General features: G+C 35.8%; 1 protein-coding gene across 1 annotated transcript; it reads left to right on the top strand.

The window, feature by feature from the left end:
- Positions 1–216: 216 nt before the first annotated feature.
- On the top strand, positions 217–21,920 carry LOC136029698 (heterogeneous nuclear ribonucleoprotein L-like). Its single transcript, XM_065708201.1, has 5 exons — positions 217–227; positions 733–883; positions 5,220–5,331; positions 12,101–12,196; positions 21,588–21,920. The coding sequence occupies exons 1-5, from the start codon at positions 217–219 to the stop codon at positions 21,674–21,676; spliced, it is 459 nt and encodes a 152-aa protein (XP_065564273.1). The 3' UTR covers positions 21,677–21,920.
- The last annotated feature ends 1,979 nt before the right edge of the window (positions 21,921–23,899 follow it).

Below are 23,899 nucleotides of genomic sequence, written 5' to 3' on the forward strand. Positions count from 1 at the left end.
TCACAATCCGCCATGAGCCGACACAAAAGAGGATTTTTATTGATCATTGCACCATCCATATTCCAAGAAGTAATTCTTAGAGAGTTAATCATTTTAATAGTTTCTGAGCTACACGGCATTTATGCGCGTTGCACGGGTGGTTATGATTGGGGGTAAATTATTGCAGGCAAAGCTAAAATGTCCGATTTTGTTTGGAAAGGGGGGGGGAGTGATGAAATGCCTCTTGGGTATGTGCTTGTTTATAGCTACACCTTAGGGGGACAAAACTAGAGATTCTTATATTCTATGTGTTTGGAGTGATCTTTGTGATGAGATCTTATTATAGTGTAGCAGTGGTTTTTAGTAGTTAGGTGTTAAATATTTCTTAGTTTTGTACTACTACTCGTTTCAGGGGAGAAGTGAACTATGCCAAAGTCTATCATGTAGTTACTTCATTCGTGTCTTGGAAAGATCTTAAACTTGTAAGCTTTTAATCAGCTTCAGGTTTAACTTTGCCCTCTTTATATGCTTTCGAGGAGTGTGGGATAAAGAAATTAGAATTTCTGTGTAATTCAGACATTTCTATAAATTTCTCTTGTGAAGGCAATTGCTATTGCTTATCTTTCTCAGTTAGGATTTCTATTCAAAATAGATAATTATTGACCTAGTATAGAAAAAACGCAAGTACGATGAAAAATCTCTAAAGAATTCGCTCTTAAATGTAAATAGTCATTCCATTTCTTTGTTTTCTAGATTATCCAAACAGTCAGAAGTTCAAGATATTCCGAATCCTGGATCTCTCAAAGATGGGACGCCATCATTTAAGTCATATATTGGCTCCAAGAATAATCGATATAATACCCCAGAAGCGGCTGCAAAGAACAGAACTGTTGGAGTTTGGGAGGTGAGTTTCATCACATTGAATCTTTTTCAGTTCATTCTTGAAAGTCGTAGTGTAGGTAGCAATGGATTATCGAAGTCTAGGTGATAAACAGCTGCGTTTTGGCGAAGACAAACCAGGTGCCTTTCTTTCGTATATTAACAGATCTTATCCTTTTGCGTTACAAGTTTTGCGTTACAATTCACGGTGCGCTTAGTAAAATGATTATTATCACATTCTATTCAGAATTTCTGACCCACACAAAAAGATTATAAAATGGAAAATACTACTACTATAGTTGCTGTTACTGATGAGGTTAATGATAATAAGGTGGAACTCTTAGAAACATTTATGGGGAGGCTGAACTAAATCAAAACATGCTATATGCATGCGTCTTGACAAAACGGCGTATCAGCAATATCTCAGGAATGACTTACAGTGCTAAGTTGAAACTTTCAAGAAATGTTGACAAGGTTGTTGAACTAACCAAAAGCTACTTATGTCCATGCTACTGCTAGTCTACTACCTGAACTAAGGGCAAGGGTGTCGAGGTGAAAGTTTCTGGAAATATTGAGGATAGATCACGATATAGAGAAGTAAGTTGAAACTTTCAAGACATGTTGAGGACGATGTTGAACTAACCAAAAGACAATATATGCACATTGTTACTATTATTGCTACTTATAGTACTGTTACTGCAGCTGCTACTACTACTAGTGGGGCTAAGGGCATTTATGATATAGTCACTAAACTAATTGAGGAAGGTGAAGCAGTTGATGTCCTGTTACTCGACCAAGCCAAGGCCTTCGATAAAATTGTCCATGAATATCTTTTACTTAAGGTCCATGCATGTGGAGTTCATGCTGACTCTGTGGAGTGGATAAGATCATTTCTGATTGACCGAATCCAGAAAGTCATGGTATACTCTGACGATGGAGACCCCATATTTTCAGAGCCTACACCAGTTATAAGCGGGGTACTCCAGGGAAAAATCCTTGGCCCCACCCGCTTCTCTATATATATTAATGATTGTGAGGATGTTCTACAAAACTTCATCACTCTCTACGCTGATGACAGAAAACTAATTGGAATTGCCGATGGAACCCTGCAAAATGAATTGAATGGCCTCTCTTTATGGGCTTCCACTTGGATGATGAAGTTCAACACATCAAAATGCAAAGTCCTTCACATGGGTCCCCACAACAATCAGATTTCATATTCTATGCTGGATAAATCTGGCACACGTATCCAAGTTGAGGCTGTTGAGAGTGAACGAGACTTAGGGTGATCGCTGACAATAAGTTTAAGTTCCATGAGCACACTATGCAACAAGTTGCTAAGGCCAACAGAGCCCTGGGAATAATTAAAGGAACCATATCATCTCGCCGTCCTCTGATAATAAGAAAATTATATAATGCTCTTGTAAGACCCCATTTGGAGTTTGGCTGCCCCGTTACAAATCCTCAATATAAGGGAGATGTGGCAGCCCTAGAGAGCGTACATAGAAGATCAATTAAGGTTTGTGCCCCACTCCAACAGCTTCCCTACCCTGAACGTTTGCGTCGCCTGAAGATACCCACATTAGTTTACCAGCGGCACAGAGGAGGTGTCATTTTTGTCAAGAAAATGCACCGAAATAACATGGCTAACTCCATTTTTACTCCCTCCCTTGCCACTATGACAAGTGGCCACTCAATGAAGCTGCAACAGGAGCCCTCGAGACGCAGAGAGAGGACACACTTTTTCTCAGTATGTGCTGTCCTAACTTGGAACAGCCTTTCCAATGAGACTGTCTGGTGAATCGATCAATTCTTTCAAAAATGCAGTCGATTTGGAGTGGAATAGCGCGAAATGGAAGTACCAGTGGGACGCCACACCCCATCACACCCACTTATTGTGTCACCTTATCAATTCAACAGCGACATGTTCTACAGGAGGATGCAGTCCACTTTATCTCGCTTTAAGTGCGATTTAAGGTAATTTAAGGTAAGGGAAAATTTTCAGTAAATTTCTAGTGGGTATATTGAACACAAACAAAAGAGACAATGTGCATGCATGTTGTCAAAAGGGCGTATCAGAAATATCTCGGAACGGCTTACTTAGTATATAAGCTGTTCTTGAGATGTTGTTGGTACCTCCTTTCGACAACTTACATGCATATACTCTGTTTTGATTTAGTTCAACATTCGTCAAAAGTTTTATCTTAATGCTCATAGCCTTAATAGCAGTAATAGTCATAGCAGTAGTAGCAGCAATAGTTTCTTAGCAGTCGTAATAATAGTAGCAATAGTGGTAGTATGCACATCGGTTCATCAGTTCTTTATTATCCTCAGCATACCTTGAATGTTTCAACTTCATACTCTGAGCTTTTTGGCAATGTCAATATTCCCTTAGCATGCCCTGAAAGTGTCAACTTAATGCTTTAAACTTTAGAGTCATTTTATCATCACTATGACCTTGGGTATTCCACTGGAACAGATTAATGCTCGTACTACTTTTCTCATTGCCCAGCCCCTGAAATTGACTAAATTCTGCCCTAAAATGACCCTCATCACTTCCATCAAAGTAACTTTAATCAGTGGAATAACATCTAAGACTGGGGCTTTGGTCTCCGAACTACAACGTACGACGACCGCCCCTCAGCCCCTTGCTATTGTAATGTCCACGAAAACAAACTATTCGTTTAACTCCCCCTTTGTTGTTTCGAACATATGCCGCACTTGGTTGACTATCTGGATTATTTTGGCTCACCAGCATCTCACCTTTTTTAATCATGACGCTTGTTGTGATTTATTTCATTGATTTGTCGTTTGTTTGATTGTACGTAAATAAACGATTTCCAAGAGTCTCAGACCCCTCAACCTAATGTCTTCCTGACCCCATTCTCTTACTTGTATCATAACCTTTATAAGCTTCCCTCAAGCGAGCCTGTCGCTAGCTGAATAATTGGGAGCTGCAGTAAGACAATATCTTTGGAAATTCTAAAATAAATTCAGTATCGATAATGTGATATCTGTAGCTCGTAATCTGATTGGTCGGGCGTGCGGTGTAGAATCTCAAAAGGGTATATCAGCAATTTCTCAGGAGCCACTTTGAGTATTCAGTTGAAGTTTTCAAAGCATGCCAAGGAGGATGTTGAACTAACCGAAAAGCGCTATGTGCATGCTGCCAATATATTCGACTATTGCTACTATAAAGGCTAAGGGTATTAAGATGAAACTTCACGGGTTTTCATGTATTAGATGAAAGTTTCAGTCAAAAGTATTGAATGTTTTTGACTATAGGCACTATACTATAGTATAGCGCTTAGCATAGTATAGGCATTGTACTATAAAAAAAGGTATTACTATGTCGGTGCCTCTGATAAGACCGTAGTGTTCCTAAAGAAACACACCCGAAGCGTCAAATCTTTTTATTAGTATTATTATTATTATCTAAAGAAAAAAAAAATATGATCCTTTTGTCAGTTTTGAAGGTATGATGAAACTGAACTGGTGAGAATGGATCTAGAGTGTATTTTCTCGGTTCATCAAGAGGAAAAGATGTTAGACTGAACGAAATGACGGTTGGATAGATTTCTTCCAAAAAAAATGGGTCTTAGATAATTTTGACAATTTACACAGGAAGAGTGTTATTTCATTCGCAAAAAGACGAATATATAAATATAGTTGAAACAAGCTCTTAAGGTTCTTCAAGGGTTAGTTACATAAAAGGTGAACACCTTCATGTTTTTAGCTAAATCAATTAACGATGTGCAATGGGATTTGAAAGCTGTAGTTGCCATAATAAATTTTAATCGAGGACTAGAGAAATGGCATGTCATTGTGTTTTTTTTTTGTGCATGATGCAAATTTTGATGAATTAATTGAACTTTCTATTGTATAGAATAATGTTTTTTCTCATTACGTTGGGTTTATGTGGTAGGCAGTCAATCTTCTTAGTAAAATTTTATGATAAAAAAAATGATCCCTTCAAGCTCGTCTTTAAGCTTAAGGTAGTTGATGAGGAGTCGGATATGATAGACTTGATCGGCATGTTGATTTCCCATAACAGAACCTATGCCATGTTTTTTGTCCTTTTTTTCGTAGAACACAACAATGATTATTGTAGACTAAGTTCAACCATGTTGTTTATATCATAAGATCATCTAACTTTATTCAGTGCTTTGCGATTTACTTTCAAACTATATGTTGCATCTGTTGACTTGCGATAACAAAGTCATTTTTGCTGGAAATTTATTAAAGGTAGTAATTTAATTGCATTGGGTGAACTGTGGATTAATTTATTCAACAAGAGAAACTAATATATTAGTAATCATATTCTTTTTAACATTGATGTTTAATAAATCTCTTTTTGACAGGCTATTCACTTTTTCAATGCTCCTGCAAACATAGACGAGGGAAAAATCCGCGATCTGTTTGCCAGCGCTGGAGCTCCTGAGCCTGAAAGTGCAATTGTTCTCAAATCAAGAAGTAAGTATATAGTAAACCAGAAGTTCCACAAAACTCGTGCAATTTTGAGCACGCGTGCCGGAGTCTGCACTCGCTTTTTCAGTTTGATATTTGGTTACTTTCTACTAGTTCTTATGTTAGATATCATCATTATTCGTGTGCATTAACCTTTGTAAAAAGTGAATGTAATTGACGCGTCAGATAAAAATATAGGGCAGATCACACTGGACATAATTAACGGCGCTGATGGCTCTTTTACCTCTACACTGGTGACGTTGCCGAGAAAGAGCTTTAAGTGTGTAATCAAACAGTTCGTGGTAACGAACTGTAGTCAGGAGCGACCCGGCTCAATAGTAACCAAAACTCTAAAAATGGAATTTTGGTACCAATAGCTACATCAAAAGAATCGCACTTTAATGCTGATCTTAATATATAAGTTTCATCAAGTTTAATCTTACCCATCAAAAGTTACGAGCCTGAGAAAATTTGCATTATTTTAGAAAATAGGGGGAAACACCCCCTAAAAGTCATAGAATCTTAACGACAATCACACCATCAGATTCGGCGTATCAGAGAACCCTACTGTAGAAGTTTCAAGCTCCTATCTACAAAAATGTGGAATTTTATATTTTTTGCCAGAAGGCAGATCACGGATGCGTGTTTATTTATTTGTTTGTTTGTTTTTTGTTTGTTTTTTCCAGGGGTGATCGTATCGACCCAGTTGTCCTGGAATTTTGCGAGAGGGCTCATTCTAACGGAAATAAAAAGTTCTAATGCCCTTTTTAAGTGACCAAAAAATTGGAGGGCACTTAGGCCCCCTCCCACGCTAATTATTTTCCCAAAGTCAACGGATCAAAATTCTGAGATAGCCATTTTATTCAGCATAGTCGAAAAACCTTATAACTATGTCTTTGGGGACGACTTACTCCCCCACAGTCCCCGTGGGAGGGGTTACAAGTTCAAAACTTTGACCAGTGCTTACATATAGTAATGGTTATTGGGAAGTGTACATGCGTTTTCAGGAGATTTTTTGGTTGGAGGCAGGGGTTGAGAAGTGGGGGATATGCTGGGGGAACTTTCCATCTAGGAATTTCTCATGGGGGAAGAAAATTTCCATGAAGGGAGCGCAGGATTTAATAGCATTACTTAAAAAAAAACAATGAAAAAATAAATATAAAAAGTTTTTTTTCAGCTGGAAGTAAGCAGCAGCATTAAAACTTAAAACGAACAGAAATTATTACCCATATGAGGGGCTCACCTCCTCCTAATACCTCGCTCTTTACGCTAAAGTATTTTTAGTAATTTCAACTATTTATTCTGCGGCTTTTGTGATTCAGGGGTCATTCTTAATGAATTGGGACAAAATTTAAGCTTTAGTGTAAAGAGCGAGGTACTGACGAGGGGGCGAACCCCCTCATATATGTAATAAAAACATGAGAATACAAAAGTTTTTTACGTAAGCCAATTTATAAGTTACGAATATCTTTTACTTATGAAAAGATTCGTAAAAAATTAAAAGCTCTAGTTGCCTTTTTAATTAACCGAAAATCGGAGGGCAACTAGGCTTCCTCCCCCGCTCTTCTTTTCTCAAAATCATTCGATCAAAATTATGAGAAAGCCATTTAGCCAAAAAAAAATAAATATACAAATTTCGTTTTAATTATTCCTCTGCGGAGAGCCAAAATCAAAACATGCATTGATTCAAAAACATTCAGAAATTAAATAAAAAAAAAAACAAGTTTTTTTAAATGAAGTAAGGAGCGGCATTAAAACTTAAAACGAACAGAAATTACTCCGTATATGAAAGGGGCTTTTCCTTCTCAACCCCCCGCTCTTTACACTTAAGTTTTTTTTACTGTTTTAAAATGTAGAGTTAAGAGAAAGAGTCAAACTTTAGCGTAAAGAGCGGGGGGTTGAGAAGGAAAAACCCCATATACGGAGTAATTTCTGTTCGTTTTAAGTTTTAATGTCGCTCCTTACTTCATTTTAAAAAACTTGTTTTTTTTATTTAATTCAAGTCAAGAAACCAACAGATGATGCTACTATAGGATATTATTCTGTTGACTTTTTCAGACACCTAGTCAATATATTTTCATCAAGTATTTCATGGAAGTGGGTCGTTAAATTACTTCTTTGACTTGTTTGCAAGTTTAAACGTTGACAAGAAAATCTCCAGAAGTTCCAAAGTGCTATTTTTCGATTTGTTTTGTTGCACAAAATGTTAACACTTTAACAATTGTTAAATAGTCCACCTTTACCTTTCCTTGGTTTTGTTGATTAAATGTGAAAAATAAGTGATTTTTTGGGCATATAATTATCATTGGGAGGGGTAAGCCCATTGTCAGTGGGTCGAGGCTCAGTCCTTCAAAGCCTATTGCTTCTACACCGCAAAAATTAAGTGTTTTTTTTATTTCAAAGCAAAATAAGTCTGATAAGAAAGTGAATAAAGATAAAAGATTATATTTATCTTTTTTACCTGTAAACAGATAGAAGATATTAATTTACCTGGAATCTTAAACCAGTGGGAAGTGAAGCAAGTCCTTCCTAGTAATTGGAATCATTATGATAGTCCAATTTTAACGTATAAAGTCTCAAAAACGATAGGGCAAATGATTTTTTAAGCTAAAAAGTAATATTAGGGCCTAGCGGAAGTCCAAGCATTTTACTCCCTAGTCAATTCTTTTTCAGGGGCGGCAACTCGGTCAAAGACAAAGTTATCAGTCTTCTTTGCCGCTTCAACTAGATAAACATGAGAAGGTCAAACTTAAGGGGTTTCTCACTCAAAATTACGATTAGACGCAGGTTATCCTTATCAATTCTTCTTGTAATTATTTATACAATATAATTTTAATATTTATATTTATTAACTAGCAGTTTGGTGTCTGCGCACTACTTACTCTCCAGACCCTGTTTAATCCGGTTGAAACTAACTTATACTTCACTGAATCCCTCAAAAACAATCCGATTGGTTTGTCCCTTGGTCCAATTTATGCATTCTCACGCGCTCCGATTACAGCTGCATCTTTTCTTTTGAGGGGAATTTTTGACTTCGGAACACAAATATGTAAAGTATTTGAAGGGACTGCAGCCAGCATGTATATATTATAGAAATAAGTCTGATTCTTGAATAGAATATTTTTTGCTCTATTTTTGATACCCCACAACAACAGTGTCAAGTGTAGCAATCTAGAATGCAAACCCGAAATAGGTTTTATAATTATTTTGGAATTATAAAAAAATAATTGTCGGCTTTAATATTTGATTAGATCAAAATATTCACCAGATTTTTATATCTGTTAAAATAGAAACCGCCGAAATCACTAATTCAGGGACGTCGGGCAAACTCCAAATGTTTAGCATGGGAGGTATAGGAAGATTCCTTGAGAACCCGTCCTACCTTAAAAATTTAAAAGCACAGTACTTGGAAACCTGCTTGTATTTGCAAGCAATTTTTTCTATTTGTAAAGCCAACTTATATGTTATAACAGGGGATTAGTCAATAATAAAGCATCATGATCTTCAAAATATAATGAAAATGGGGGCTAACTTCCGTCCTTCCCTTCATTTGGACCAACCGAATATTCTTAGTGGCTTAGACAATGATTAGAATTTATTTTTTGGTAATTGGTGCAAGAAAAAGAAAATTTATTTGAGTTTTCAAAACTGGAGGAATTTAACTATGACTAGGGCGAGAAATAATATATATAATAATTCACATGCCCTTAAAAAAGATTAAACTGTTTTTACTGTTAATATAAAGCAAGCAATCGCTAATCTACAGAATAAATTTGTTCATTTAGAGGATAATAGCTTAATTGGAAATGTAAAGAAATACTTTAAGATGGTAAAGTTCCTTAAAAATTCCTTTAAACGACGCTTTATCGCTCGGGCATCTAGGTGTCATACTAGAATAGCGGCTACTGACCTGCCTTTAATTTACGGGAAATGAGGAATAAATTTAAAAACTCTTGTTCCGGAATTTAAATTTTTCTCAGATTTTAATCCATACTGGAGTGTTAATAATTCTTTACAGGAAATAGACCCTTCGGCAATACTATTAGCTAAAAGAGTGGGTTCATTTGACTTTAATACACTGTATACAAGTCTATCATTTATTTTGTATTCAAGAAATTTAAAACTGTTATTAAGAAATCTTTGCTTTCATGTAATATGACCTTTTTTAAAATACATACTTAAAATAAAAAGCAAAGTGGACACATTTCTTTAATATTATTGTTAGTTCAAGATGTTATAGCTTGGACGTGATATTCGATTTACTAGAATTCGTTCTATTTCATACTTTTATAAGATTTGTAATTTAATTATAATTTACTAAATATAAATATTTTATTATTATGAAAGAGTAAATAAAGTAAATTAAAAAGTATATTAAAATTTACTCCATAAAAGAAGTAAATTATTGAAATTCCTGTAGGTGGTCATATCAGTCCGTTTGAAGCGGACTTTTTTTTTATATAAGGCCAACTAGAATATGAATACATGATAATGATGTAATGATAACCCAAATAATGTAAACTATTTTCTTTCAAATAATAAAAGATATTTGGATGATTTTTGTTTATAAATTGCGTGGGGTTTATTGAGATTTCGAGAAATATTTATCCTTTTAAGTTAGTTCTGGAACCTAGTCATGGGATAGGCTAAGAAGACCTCTTTTTAGATTTAAGTATTTTTATTTCTGATAATAATAAAATTAGTTTTGAAAATATATAATAAAACGGATAATTTCGATTTTGAAGTAATGAATTTCCCGGTCAACATTACATAGTCTGTCTATTACTTGCAACTATTTAGATATGCAAGAATTTGCAGTAATTATACAGCTTTTAAAAATAGATGTCAAATTCTAAGCCATAAATTGATTTTAAGAGATTTTTCTGCAAATAAAAAATATAGTTTTTAGTATTATGAACTATTAGGTAAAATTACCAAAAGTTATCAGGAAATATTGAAGAATATTTTAATGTAGTTCTTCTTTTTTTATAATTGGTAGTAGTTTTTTTTACAACCCAGGGTTAGCTTTTATGTGGATAATATGAAAAAAACTTCGTTTTCTTAAAGAGTTAAAGAGGCTGTGTCCCAAAGTCGAACCTTAAAACGTACAGGAATTAGAAGAGGCAGTTGTGGGGCTGCCGCCCCCCAAACCCCCCACTTTTAAAGACTCTTTTGTACAGGTTTTTTGTTTTTTTGCTAGCCCCCCGCTCTTTGCTTCGGAAAGGCCCTCTTTTAATTAACAAAAAATTGAAATGAATGAATAATGGAATAACTTCGAAAAATGTTAAACACAAGAGGACAGGAGAACCATTGCGCCGAAACTAGTAATTAGTAACAATGAAGTCCCCCCACAAAAAAAAACCTGTACAAAAGAGTCTTTAAAAGCGGGGGGTTTGGGGGGCGGCAGCCCCCCAACTGCCTCTTCTAATTCCTGTACGTTTTAAGGTTCGACTTTGGGACGCAGCCTCTTTAACTCTTTAAGAAAACGAAGTTTTTTTCATATTATTTCTGTGCGTTTTTCTACAATCCATGGTGGATGTAATTTAATAATTCCTGTACTCCTCGTAGAGGAATTAGGAGAGGAAGTTGGGTGGCTGCCGCCCCCCAACCCCCCCGCTTTTAAATCATTGTATAAAATAGAAAAAAAAAATAGATAGAATGACCGAAATGTTTCTTTTGCTCATAAGAAGCTAATATTCTGTTATCTCTCAAATGATAAGCTGTCCAGGTGTTATCAAAATTTTTTTGATGTTGTGAAAAAAAAACCACCCGTAAGGGACTTGAACCCTTGACCCAAGGATTAAAAGTCCCACGCTCTACCGACTGAGCTAATCACTTGCATGTGTGTAAATATAACTTCTCAATAACTTTTAAAAATTTCAAATTAACATGGGCTCTTATGGAGAGAAATGCGTTAATTAAGTAGCTAATGCGTGGTTTCTGGAAAACAGGGAAGGAGTTATCAGATCGAGCTGAAATTTCGCGGATAAGCTCCTGGGCCGTAGGGGACTTTAACTTGTGAATTTCAGCCCGATCGGACAACGTTAAAAGGGGGGGTGGGGCTGGGGGTCAAAACTTTCGGGGGGGTTAAGATTTTCCTACGAAACTTTCCAGGAAAATTACTCGGAGAATTCCGCATCGAATGAGTCTTCGTACACCCAGATCCGATGTCGGATGTGACCTGTAGGCGTCTAGAAAAAAAAGAAAATGAATTTTAAGTGGCTATGCGTGGTTTCTGGAAAACAGGGAAGGAGTTATCGGATCGAGCTGAAATTTCGCGGATAAGCTCCTGGGCCCTAGGGGACCTTAACTTGTGAGTTTCAGCCCGATCGGACAACGTTAAAGTGGGGCTGGGGTTGACGGGTCGAAACTTTCGGCCAGATTTTCCCCATGAAGGAAACGTTGGAGGGGGATGAAATTTTGCAGGTTTCTTAGTCGGAGCTCGGGCTACGAAATGCATCCCTCCCCATCCCTCTGCGACCACTGGAACCGAAGATCGCTTAACATTGTCGTGGGTCGCCTCTTTATAGAGGCATGAGTGTGCCTCCTTGATATGGTTGAATGTTAGGGGATGATGAAACTATTCTGGGAATCGTGCTCATTTCCCATAATGAGGGGAATTGGGAACTATTTACTGGAGTTTGATATACCAAAATTGAAAGTGCAAATAAACCCGGGAATATTTAATTAGATTTCGGGTGTTTGCTTGGAATTTTACGATGACTTACATTTAATGACAGTTAGTTTTGTAGCTTAACTATTTTCCTTTTGACAGGTGAGCGAAGTTCTACCGGTATGATCAATATGAAATCTGGTGCAGATGCTCTGGGAGCCATCGCTCTTGTTAATCATACTGCAATAGAATCTGACGGTAAGTAAGATAGATTTTTACTGTTAGCGCTAATTACTAGATCGTTTACTCCTACTTTTTCTAACTACAAAATGCAAAACTTTTTTAGTAGCTCTTTTTTAGGAGTCTGAAGTTATTTTTTTGAAATTGGATTTAGTAGAATTCACCCTGAATTCGACATGATAACTGATCCCTTGATCCCTTCCTTTGTTGTGTTCCTGCTCACGGCTATGGGTTAGAAATTATCCATAAGAGATAGTAAAATAAGCTGATCAAGCTGACAATGTGCTTTTGACAGTGAATTTTCGGGGAGGTAAAAAAAAAAAGAAAGGGTATCATCATTCTTTGTACTTAACATTATTATCGTAATTAATGATTCTCCAACCATCTTTATGATTTGTAGGCAAAACAAAATTCCTAATGTGTCGGTCGTATTATATATATATATATATATATATATATATATATATATATATATATATATATATATATATATATATATATATATATATATATATATATATATATATTTTTTTTTTTTCACATTCAACTTTTCGTTTTCAAGTCTGCTATATATCTTTTCATCTAGTTATGAACGAGGAGGAATGTTGAATTATTAACTTTTTCAACACTAGTATTGTAGCCATTTTTAAATTCTCTTAAAAAGACTAATGGATGTTGTAACATGTGTCCTACATCAGAGCCATAATTTTGCGACAGGTAAGTATGATTAATCGGGCGAATCATTTTCTTCCTCCCGATATCCTTGTCACCCTTTATTACTCTTTTATTTACCCATATATCTCATACTGTGGATCTGTTTGGGGCCACACTTTTCCTTCAGTTACCAATAAATTGAAATCTGCCCAAAACCGTGCCATCAAAGCAGTTTTTTGGCTGCCCCGACTATATCCCACCCAGGACTTGTACTCCGATTTTGGTATTACCCCTTTTGAACAAATCATCAAAAAATTAAATCTATACCTTGCATACTCCGCTTACGATAAAAATCTTCCTCCTCAATTATTATCTTATTTTAATATTAATAATCCTGAAGGCCTCTGTCTCCGTTCATCCAACCGTTCCTTCATTGTCCCCAAGTGTGTCTCTAGTTCTGCCCAGCGATCCCCCATTTATAAATCTATACTTCAATGGAATATAATACCCTCCAGTGTCGAGCTATCCACAAGTTTTCGCACGCTGTATAACAATGTACCAAAATTTTGATATTATAACTCTCTAAATTCTTATTCAATTTGCTTTAGTTACCCATGTTTTCTCTTTTCTTTTTTTCTCTCTTCTTCATTTTCAATTTTTTGTGGTTATGGTCCTCAACAAGTTCGCTTCCAGGATCTTTATTGTTATTGGTGTTATATTCTAGTTTTATTTGAATAAATTGAATTGAATTGACTACTTCTATGGGAAGAACTTGCAAAAGAATGAAACTAACCGATTTTCTTAGTTCCAGAAAAATTTCCATTTGTTTTCAAGATGTGTTTTGCTGCTAGTAAAGGACACCCTAAATCAAAGGAGGAAATCGATATGGAATGAATAGTGCTAGTGTTTCGACCTCCGTTGCTTTTTTTAAAAGCCGAGGCGTTTCTATTTGTAGTAGGGTAGATGAATCAGTGGCAGGTACTAAATTATGCGTGAATCTCTTTTATGGAAGGCTAAGACGTCTCTGCTGCTAACTTTTTCTTTCTTGAAAAATATGGGTTTCATGCCACTGTGCTTAGATTTTATGTCAAATCAGTTTTATACATTGTTTGTTTCATTAAAATGTATGCTTAGATTATTTAATTCTCTGAAGTAGGCCTACTATTATATTTTTCTGTATATACACGATTTTCAAAATTTTAGAGATTTACAAAAGTTAAACATGTAAAAACATTTGGCCATTGGCAACATTTAGTTGACTTCCTTTGTCTATGACTTATTTTGTGCAATATTCATTGAAAGCAACATGGCAACCTAGCTTTTTAGGCGACCTGATTAGTTGTAATGAAGGAATGAATGTCGAAAAATGGTTTCAAGCAGTTCCAAATACTTATTGCTTCTTCTTTTAACTGTTATGAAACCTTGTGTGCTGCATAATTTGGTGAGGAATCGAAGCATTTGGAGTCGGTAAAGCCATTTGAGCAGGGAATTTTGTAAGAGAACCCATAACGAAAGATTTGGAATTGCTGATAATAAAACAATAAATTTTTACAAACGTGAAATAATTTTATGGAAAAAATATATAATAGAACGAAATTAATGGATTTTCCAGGATGGAATCCATTTGTTTTCAAGATGTGTTTTGCTGCTAGTAAGGTACACCCTAAATAAAAGGAGGGAATTGATTACGAATGAAAGCCAATGTTTTGATCTCTGATGTCATTTTTTTAAGCTGAAAGTTTTTCCATTCGAAGTCGGGTAGTTAAATAAGTGACAAAGATCAGATTGTCTCATTTTCTTGCATGAACAGCATTGAAGAGTCTAACGTCTACGCTCATTATTGTGTTGCGGAGCAACACTACTGCTTTCGTAGTTTTTTTTTTTTTTTTTTTTTTTTTTTTCACCGTGATCAGCGACCTGTAGCTCCGAAGTGGTAAGAGTTAAAAATTTGAGATTTTTCAGAGGGAAGGGAAACGTGAAACAGAGTAAAAAATTTCCAGAGAAGTTCCTAAAATTTCTAACAGTTTTCCATAAAAAAAAATAAAACCGTTTTTTTCTTAGAAACTCTGCGTTCGATGTTTGGCGTCAAGTTAAGACGACCCTAGCTTCGGGAATAAACTTGTTAGAAATACAGTTATGCTGAACTCATGTAGAACTTTCATTTGTCTCTTCGAGAACCGGAGCACAAAATTCCGTAGCTCTTACAGATTTCCCGGAAATAATTCCGGAAAAGTCCATCTCGTTCCGATTTTTTTGGAATTATCTCAAATTTACGATTTTGATGTTTCTTATATTTTTATCGAGTAGTGCTATGAAAAGTATGCAAGAAGAAGTGAAGCGTTCTATATACCAAGTTGCTTCGTTCTCTAAGAAATAATCCGAAGTTTCGACGTTCTAGAGGTAACTTCTGTTCTGGACCAGCTAGAATTTTTTTTCCAACGCGGTTCGACAGGTCTCGATCTCCTAACAACTGGAGCTTACAAAAGTTTCTCCGAAATAAAATTCCTTCTTTGGGTTTTTCTATTTGGAAGTTTTGTCATGCCCTCGGGGCAATTTAAATTTTTTGGTGAATTTGGTTTGTTTTATATTTTCCTAGTTTAGACCATCAAAAGTTAAGCAGAAAACTATAAGACATTATTTCCGTATCTCTTTCAGATTTCCCGGATATATTTCCCGAAATGTGCGTCTCGAAACATAATACTTCGAATTGGCGTCAAGTTAAGACGGCCCTAGTTTCGGAAGTAAACGTTTTAGAGATAAAATAATTATGAACTCGTATAGAACTTTTATTGATGTTTTCGAGAACTGAAGCCTGAAATTCCGTAGCTCTTACAGATTTCCCGGAAATAATTCTGGAAAAGTCAATCTCGTTCCGATTTTTTGAAATTTTCTTAAATTTTCAATTTTGATGTCTATTTTATTTTTATCGAGTAGTGCTATGAAAGTTATGCAAGAAGAAGTGAAGTGTTCTTTATACCAAGTTGCTTCGTTCTCTTAGAAGTAATTTCCGAAGTTTCGACGTTCTAGAGGTAACTTCAGTTCTGGGCCAGCTAGAATTTTTTTTCTAACGCGGCTCGACAGATCTCGATCCCATAAGACTGGAACTTGCAATAGTTTTCCGGATATAAAATTCCTTATGTAGGTTTTCTATTTAGAAGTGTTGTCATGTCCTCGGAGCAATTTCCAATTTTTGTTTGTTTTATATTTTCTAGCTTAGTCCATCAGAAGTTAAGCAGAAAACTTTATTTTGTTTTTTCCGTATCTCTTTCAGATTTCCCGGAAATAATTCCCGAAATGTGTGTCTCGAAACATAAAACTTCGAATTGGCGTCAAGTTAAGATGGCCCTAGCTTCGGAAGTAAACGTTTTAGAAATAAATTAACGTAGGAGCTCGAAATAAAACCATATCAAAGATGCTTCAAGATAACAACCGAAGCCGCATTAGAAAAATGTCCTCTGAAGGACATAATGGAGACTGTTGCTCCGCAACTGTGTCCCGTAGGGCATAGTTGCACGTGTTGCTCTGCAACTGAGCCCTAAGGAACAGGGCACAGTTACTGCAACACTTCCCGTTGCACAGGCAACACTACTGCTTTCGTAGTTTTTTTTTTTTTTTTTTTTTCACCGTTATCAGCGACCTGTAGCTCCAAAGTGGTAAGAGTTAAAAATTTGAGATTTTTCAGAGGGAAGGGAAACGTGAAACAGAGTAAAAAAGTTCCAGAGAAGTTCCTAAAATTTCTAACAGTTTTCCATAAAAAAAAATAAAACCGTTTTTTTCTTAGAAACTCTGCGTTCGATGTTTGGCGTCAAGTTAAGACGACCCTAGCTTCGGAAATAAACTTGTTAGAAATACAGTTATGCTGAACTCATGTAGAACTTTCATTTGTCTCTTCGAGAACCGGAGCAAAAAATTCCGTAGCTCTTACAGATTTCCCGGAAATAATTCCGGAAAAGTCTATCTCGTTACGATTTTTTTTGGAATTTTCTCAAATTTTCGATTTTGATGTTTCTTATATTTTTATCGAGTAGTGCTATGAAAATTATGCAAGAAGAAGTGAAGTGTTCTATATACCAAGTTGCTTCGTTCTCTAAGAAATAATTTCCGAAGTTTCGACGTTCTAGAGGTAACTTCTGTTCTGGACCAGCTAGAATTTTTTTTCCAACGCGGTTCGACAGGTCTCGATCTCCTAACAACTGGAGTTTACAATAGTTTCTCTGAGATAAAATTCCTTCTGTGGGTTTTTCTATTTGGAAGTTTTGGCATGCCCTCGGGGCAATTTAAATTTTTTGGTGAATTTGGTTTGTTTTATATTTTCCTAGCTTAGACCATCAAAAGTTAAGCAGAAAACTATAAGACGTTATTTCTGTATCTCTTTCAGATTTCCCGGAAATAATTCCCGAAATGTGCGTCTGAGAACTTTTAATGATGTTTCTCGTTTATTTCTGGACCAGCTAAACATTTTACCAAACTTAGTTTAGTAGGAGCTCGAAATAAAACCATATCAAAGATGCTTCAAGATAACAATCGAAGTCACATTAGAAAAATGTCCTCTGAAGGACATAATGGAGACTGTTGCTCTGCAACTGTGTCCCGTAGGGCACAGTTGCACGTGTTGCTCCGCAACTGTGCCCTAAGGAACAGGGCACAGTTGCTGCAATACTTCCCGTTGCACAGGCAACGGAGGTCTAGTTTTTTCCCTTGACGGATTTGTATTTCATGCTACTGTGCTTGGATTTTATGCAAAATCAATTTTATACGTTACTTGTTCCATTAAAATTTATGCGAAAAGTATCCTTTTTTTTTCTAAAGTACTATTTTATGTATTTGCACAAACATATCCACTTCATACTCGACTAGGAAACCTGTAAAAAAAAAGATGTCAACCTCAAACAAGTTGCTGTTCAAATGGTTCTTTCACGACCAAAAAGTATGTGCTGATTCCAAACCCAAAAAGTTTTTCGCTATAGTTCTTTCCCAAATTTGCGTTTTTTAGATTCAATTTGATACTGAGGAAAAAAATGTTAACTGAGTAAATACCAGCAAATATGTCATTTCTACACTTATTGCTGATGAAAACAGATCAAAATAATTGAATTCAAGAGATTTGTTGGGGGCTCAAAACTATGAGGAAGAATGAGGTTGAGGAAACAAGTGAAAAGGGAGTCGACCTCATATATATATATATATATATATATATATATATATATATATATATATATATATATATATATATATATATATAGTCACTTTTTGATATTTATAAAAAGAAAACCTGCGACTTAAAAAGTTTTGGTTACGTCAATTGACAGAAGTTCATGCAGGAGAACCAACCACATTTAGAAAGCTGATGATATTTTTGTCCGCCGAAATTATATTTTTTTTATAGCCGACGTTTGTTTCATCATTCAAGTTAATCTACGTTGAATGCTCATAATGCATTCCAAGTGGTTTACGGTTTCGTTTCAATGACACCAAGTCGGCTGTGATAAATCAAAAGCACGGCGTATCCCATTTTGGTTGAAAATGAATTATCTACCTGTCATGGGTCAATTAAGCACGAGGAATCGAATGGTCCAGTCAGGATTATCCTATCTTGCACTGTTACGGAAGATGCAAAGAGACATTAGCCTCTAATTGGCGTATGTCTCTTTCTTATCAGGTTTTGTTGCTATTCAGAATGATAGAAGAAAAAAAATGGAATAATTTGAATTCGCTCGGAATACTTGAATTAAATTTATACCAGTAAAAAGAGCAAGAATAAGCTTCCTTTATGTTTTTGCTCTGCTCTCCTGAAAAGTTACAAAAATGGCGCATGTCGCACTTTTAATTATCACAGCTGGAGCAGTTATTCCTGCCTAAAACCGGTTGGTAAGGTCTTCATGTTGATTGGGTTAGGATGGAGACGTTTTCATATAACAATCGAATTCCAGAGCAAAAAAAAGCGAAAATCATTTCGTCATTACAGAACATCATATAGTAGATATCAGCCTTTCAAGCATGAATTGAACAAATAAGCATGAATTGATTCACATTCTGAGGTGCACATCACGGGGTTGGAATCTTACGGTGGGGGAGGGGTGTATTCGAAGGACTTGGAGAGGGAGAGAAATGTGACCTTCAGAGCAATCTCGGGGGAATGCCGCTGCCGCTTTTCTTAGATTGCTCATATTGTGACGTTTATCTCTTTTGTTTTACATTATATGTACTGAGAACGTTTGCACTGTTTTAAATACGTATTCAGTATTCTATATTAATCTAAGCTCTAAACTTTTCAAAAAGTTAAATGTAAAGAAAACAAATTACTATTTGCAAAATTAATCAACTTCCTTTGTCTATGGCTCATTTTGAGCAATGCTCATTGAAAACAATTAGGCAACCTAGCAAGTTTAGGCGAGCTGATTTAGCTGTAATGAGGGAAGTATCGTCAAGAAAGGGTTTCACAGAGGTCCATAGACTTTTTTCTAATATCTGGCAAAAAATATTGCTCGCTAAACGATTTGGCGAGGTATCGAACCATTTTGAGCCGGTAGGGCCATTTTAAGCAGAAAGTTTTGATTAAGAACCCTAAGTGAAAAATTTTAAGTAATGATACTAAAACTATAAATTAACATGTGGACTGACCTGACTAATTACCTGTACTGACCTGACCTATAATAAACTGACCTGTTATTGACCTTACTAATTATAAAAAATACAAAAATTTATATACCAAACTTGTCCGGGAAGCAAAAAAAAGTTATTATTATTCAAAAATCTCTCATTGCAAAGGGAACTTGCGAAAAATTTGGTCAACAATAAATGAAATTCTTTCAAAAAAAGAAATTCAAGATCTGTACCTCTTAACCTTAAGGACATCAGTGGCAGATTAATTGACCCAAGTTCAGTACCGGATGCTTTTAATAATTATTTCACTAATATTCCAAATGCTAACTCCTGTTCCTTCTCCCAGTCAGTACAACCTAGATAGAATCCTGGATCCATGTTTTTCTCTCCAACTGATCGTAAAGAGGTGCTTCAAGTTATCAAATGTCTCTCTAATAGTAGTACACCTGACTTCTTTGGCATAAGTAATAAGCTTCTTAAGACCGTATCTTCCTATGTTTGTAAACCCATTGTGCACATAGCAAACCTGTCTATGACCAATGGAGTCTTTCCAGAAATATTTAAATCAGCAATTGTTGTCCCGATTCATAAAAAAGGCGATCCGTCTGAGATAAGTAATTATCGTCCAATCTCACTTCTCCCAGTTATATCTAAAGTGCTCGAGAGAATTATATTCCAACGTCTTTCTCCCTTTTTATTTGGGATTCATTCTTCAGATTCGTTGATTACTCCTCATCAGTATGGCTTCTGTTCCAAATTTTCAACTGCTCATGCACTAATAGACGCCACACAGTTTATACGTTCCCAACTTGACCTTAAAAATACTATGTTGGGCTTATTTCTGGACTTTTCTAAGGCCTTTGATATGGTTGATCACAGTTTTCTATTAAGTAAACTCAACAACTTAGGGATTCGTGGAGTTCCTTTCTCATGGTTTGGCTCTTATCTCTCTTTAGAGTACAGAGTGTGAGTCTGGGCGGGTTGACTTCAAATCCCCTACCTTTCCGAAGGGGCGTCCTACAAGGCTCTGTTCTTGGTCCTATACTATTTCTCCTTTATATTAATGATTTGGTTACGGACCTGGGTCCATCAGTGCACCCAGTACTTTTTGCTGACGATAGCAACTTTTCATCACCGGTCCTAATTTACCATCCGTCGTCGCCTCTACTCAAACCCTTCTGAATAGAGTACAGGAGTGGTGTCTCGTTAACTGCATGACCATTAACAGCAAGAAAAGTCAGGTTGTATTATTTCGAACCCCTTACAAAAAAAATGAAGCTCAGCAAGCACTTGGCCTAAAATATTCTACCAATCTCCTCCCACAGGTCGAAGTTGCCAAGTTTCTTGGTGTCCACATAGACTCCTCCCTATCATTTGCAACACACGTGTCCTACATCAGAGCCATAATTTTGCGACAGGTAAGTATGATTAATCGGGCGAATTATTTTCTTCCTCCCGATATCCTTGTCACCCTTTATTACTCTTTTATTTGCCCATATATCTCATACTGTGGATCTGTTTGGGGCAATACTTTTCCTTCAGTTACCAATAAATTGAAATCTGCCTAAAACCGTGCCATCAAAGCAGTTTTTCGGCTGCCCCGACTATATCCCACCCAGGACTTGTACTCCGATTTTGGTATTACCCCTTTTGAACAAATCATCAAAAAATTAAATCTATACCTTGCATACTCCGCTTACCATAAAAATCTTCCTCCTCAATTATTATCTTATTTATATATTAATAATCCTGAAGGCCTCTATCTCCGTTCATCCAACCGTTCCTTCATTGTCCCCAAGTGTGTCTCTAGTTCCGCCCAGCGATCCCCCATTTATAAATCAATACTTCAATGGAATATAATACCCTCCAGTGTCGAGCTATCCACAAGTTTTCGCACGCTGCATAACAATGTACTAAAATTTTGATATTATAACTCTCTAAATTCTTATTTAATTTGCTTTAGTTACCCATGTTTTCTCTTTTCTTTTTTTCTCTCTTCATTTTCAATTTTTTGTGGTTATGGTCCTCAACAACTTCGCTTCCAGGATCTTTATTGTTATTGGTGTTATATTCTGGTTTTATTTGAATAAATTGAATTGACTACTTCTATGGGAAGAACTTGCAAAAGAATGAAACTAACCGATTTTCTTAGTTCCAGGAAAATTTCCATTTGTTTTCAAGATGTGTTTTGCTGCTAGCAAAGGACACCCTAAATCAAAGGAGGAAATCGATATGGAATGAATAGTGCTAGTGTTTCGACCTCCGTTGCTTTTTTTAAAAGCCGAGGCTTTTCTATTTGTAGTAGGGTAGATGAATCAGTGGCAGGTACTAAATTATGCGTGACTCTCTTTTATGGAAGGCTAAGACGTCTCTGCTGCTAACTTTTTCTTTCTTGAAAGATATGTGTTTCATGCCACTGTGCTTAGATTTTATGTCAAATCAGTTTTATACATTGTTTGTTTCATTAAAATGTATGCTTAGATTATTTAATTCTCTGAAGTAGGCCTACTATTATATTTTTCTGTATATGCACGATTTTCAAAATTTTAGAGATTTGCAAAAGTTAAACATGTAAAAAAATTTGGCCATTGGCAACATTTAGTTGACTTCCTTTGTCTATGACTTATTTTGTGCAATATTCATTGAAAGCAACATGGAAACCTAGCTTTTTAGGCGACCTGATTAGTTGTAATGAAGGAATGAATGTCGAAAAATGGTTTCAAGCAGTTCCAAATACTTATTGCTTCTTCTTTTAACTGTTATGAAACCTTGTGTGCTGCATAATTTGGTGAGGAATCGAAGCATTTGGAGTCGGTAAAGCCATTTGAGCAGGGAATTTTGTAAGAGAACCCATAACGAAAGATTTGGAATTGCTGATGATAAAACAAAAAATTTTTGCAAACGTGAAATAATTTTATGGAAAAAATATATAAAAGAACAAAATTAATGGATTTTCCAGGATGGAATCCATTTGTTTTCAAGATGTGTTTTGCTGCTAGTAAGGTACACCCTAAATAAAAGGAGGGAATCGATTACGAATGAAAGCTAATGTTTTGATCTCTGATGTCATTTTTTTAAGCTGAAAGTTTTTCCATTCGAAGTCAGGTAGTTAAATCAGTGACAAATATCAGATTGTCTCATTTTCTTGCATGAACAGCATTGAAGAGTCTAATGTCTATGCTCATTATTTTTTCCCTTGACGTATTTGTATTTCATGCTACTGTGCTTGGATTTTATGCAAAATCAATTTTATACGTTACTTGTTCCATTAAAATTTATGCGTAAAGTATCCTTTTTTTCTAAAGTACTATTGTATGTATTTGCAAAAACATATCCACTTCATACTCGACTAGGAAACCTGTAAAAAAAAAGATGTCAACCTCAAACAAGTTGCTGTTCAAATGGTTCTTTCACGACCAAAAAGTATGTGCTGATTCCAAACCCAAAAAGTTTTTCGCTGTAGTTCTTTCCCAAATTTGCGTTTTTTATATTCAATTTGATACTGAGGAAAAAAAATGTTAACTGAGTAAATACCAGCAAATATGTCATTTCTACACTTTTTGCTGATGAAAACGGATCAAAATAATTGAATTCAAGAGATTTGTTGGGGGCTCAAAATTATGAGGAAGAATGAGGTTGAGGAAACAAGTGAAAAGGGGGTCGACCTCATATATATATATATATATATATATATATATATATATATATATATATATCTATATATATAAAAATAAGTTGTCTGTCTGTGGATTAGGTGACGTCATGTTTCTGTGTTGACTGACGTCATGAAATTAGTTGTCGTCATTTTTGCTTTGACGGTGACGTCATTCAAGATATTTAAGACATATGTTCACGTAGAAATCTATTAATGTTTAAGTTTACAATGACTGATGAACTTACCATGGCAAAAGCCGATGAAGATGCTCAAAGAGTCTATGCCAAAAAACTTGCTGCTGATAGAGAAAGTCAGAAAAGAAAGCGTGCCGAGGAATCAAAAGAACAGCAAGGAAACAGGCTTGAGGCTGATAGAGAAAGAAAGAACAGAAAGCGTGCCGAGGAATCAAAAGAACAGCAAGGAAACAGGCTTGAGGCTGATAGAGAAAGAAAGAACAGAAAGCGTGCCGAGGAATCAAAAGAACAGCAAGGAAACAGGCTTGAGGCTGATAGAGAAAAAAAGAACAGAAAGCGTGCCGAGGAACTACCAGAGCAACGCGGAAGCAGACTTGCTGCTAAAAGAGAAAGTGAAAAAAGAAGGCGTGCCGAGGAATTACAAGAACAGCAAGAAATCAGGCTTGCTGCTGATAGAGAAAGTAAGAAAAGAAAGCGTGCCGAGGAATCACAAGAACAGCAAGAAATCAGGCTTGCTGCTGATAGAGAAAGTAAGAAAAGAAAGCGTGCCGAGGAATCAGAGCAACCTGAAAGTTATCACCTGGCATTAAGATACAACCCAGTCGATGATTATAG

Source organism: Artemia franciscana, chromosome 7 (genome assembly GCF_032884065.1).
Source record: "Artemia franciscana chromosome 7, ASM3288406v1, whole genome shotgun sequence".
Taxonomy (NCBI): domain Eukaryota; kingdom Metazoa; phylum Arthropoda; class Branchiopoda; order Anostraca; family Artemiidae; genus Artemia; species Artemia franciscana.

What these genes read in the sequence shown, in the direction of transcription:
- LOC136029698 (XM_065708201.1), top strand. An exon ending in GAACTGTTGGAGTTTGGGAG is followed by an intron (nt 884 to 5,219) that starts GTGAGTTTCATC and finishes TCTTTTTGACAG; the next exon opens with GCTATTCACTTTTTCAATGC. An exon ending in TACTGCAATAGAATCTGACG is followed by an intron (nt 12,197 to 21,587) that starts GTAAGTAAGATA and finishes CGATTTTCTTAG; the next exon opens with TTCCAGGAAAATTTCCATTT.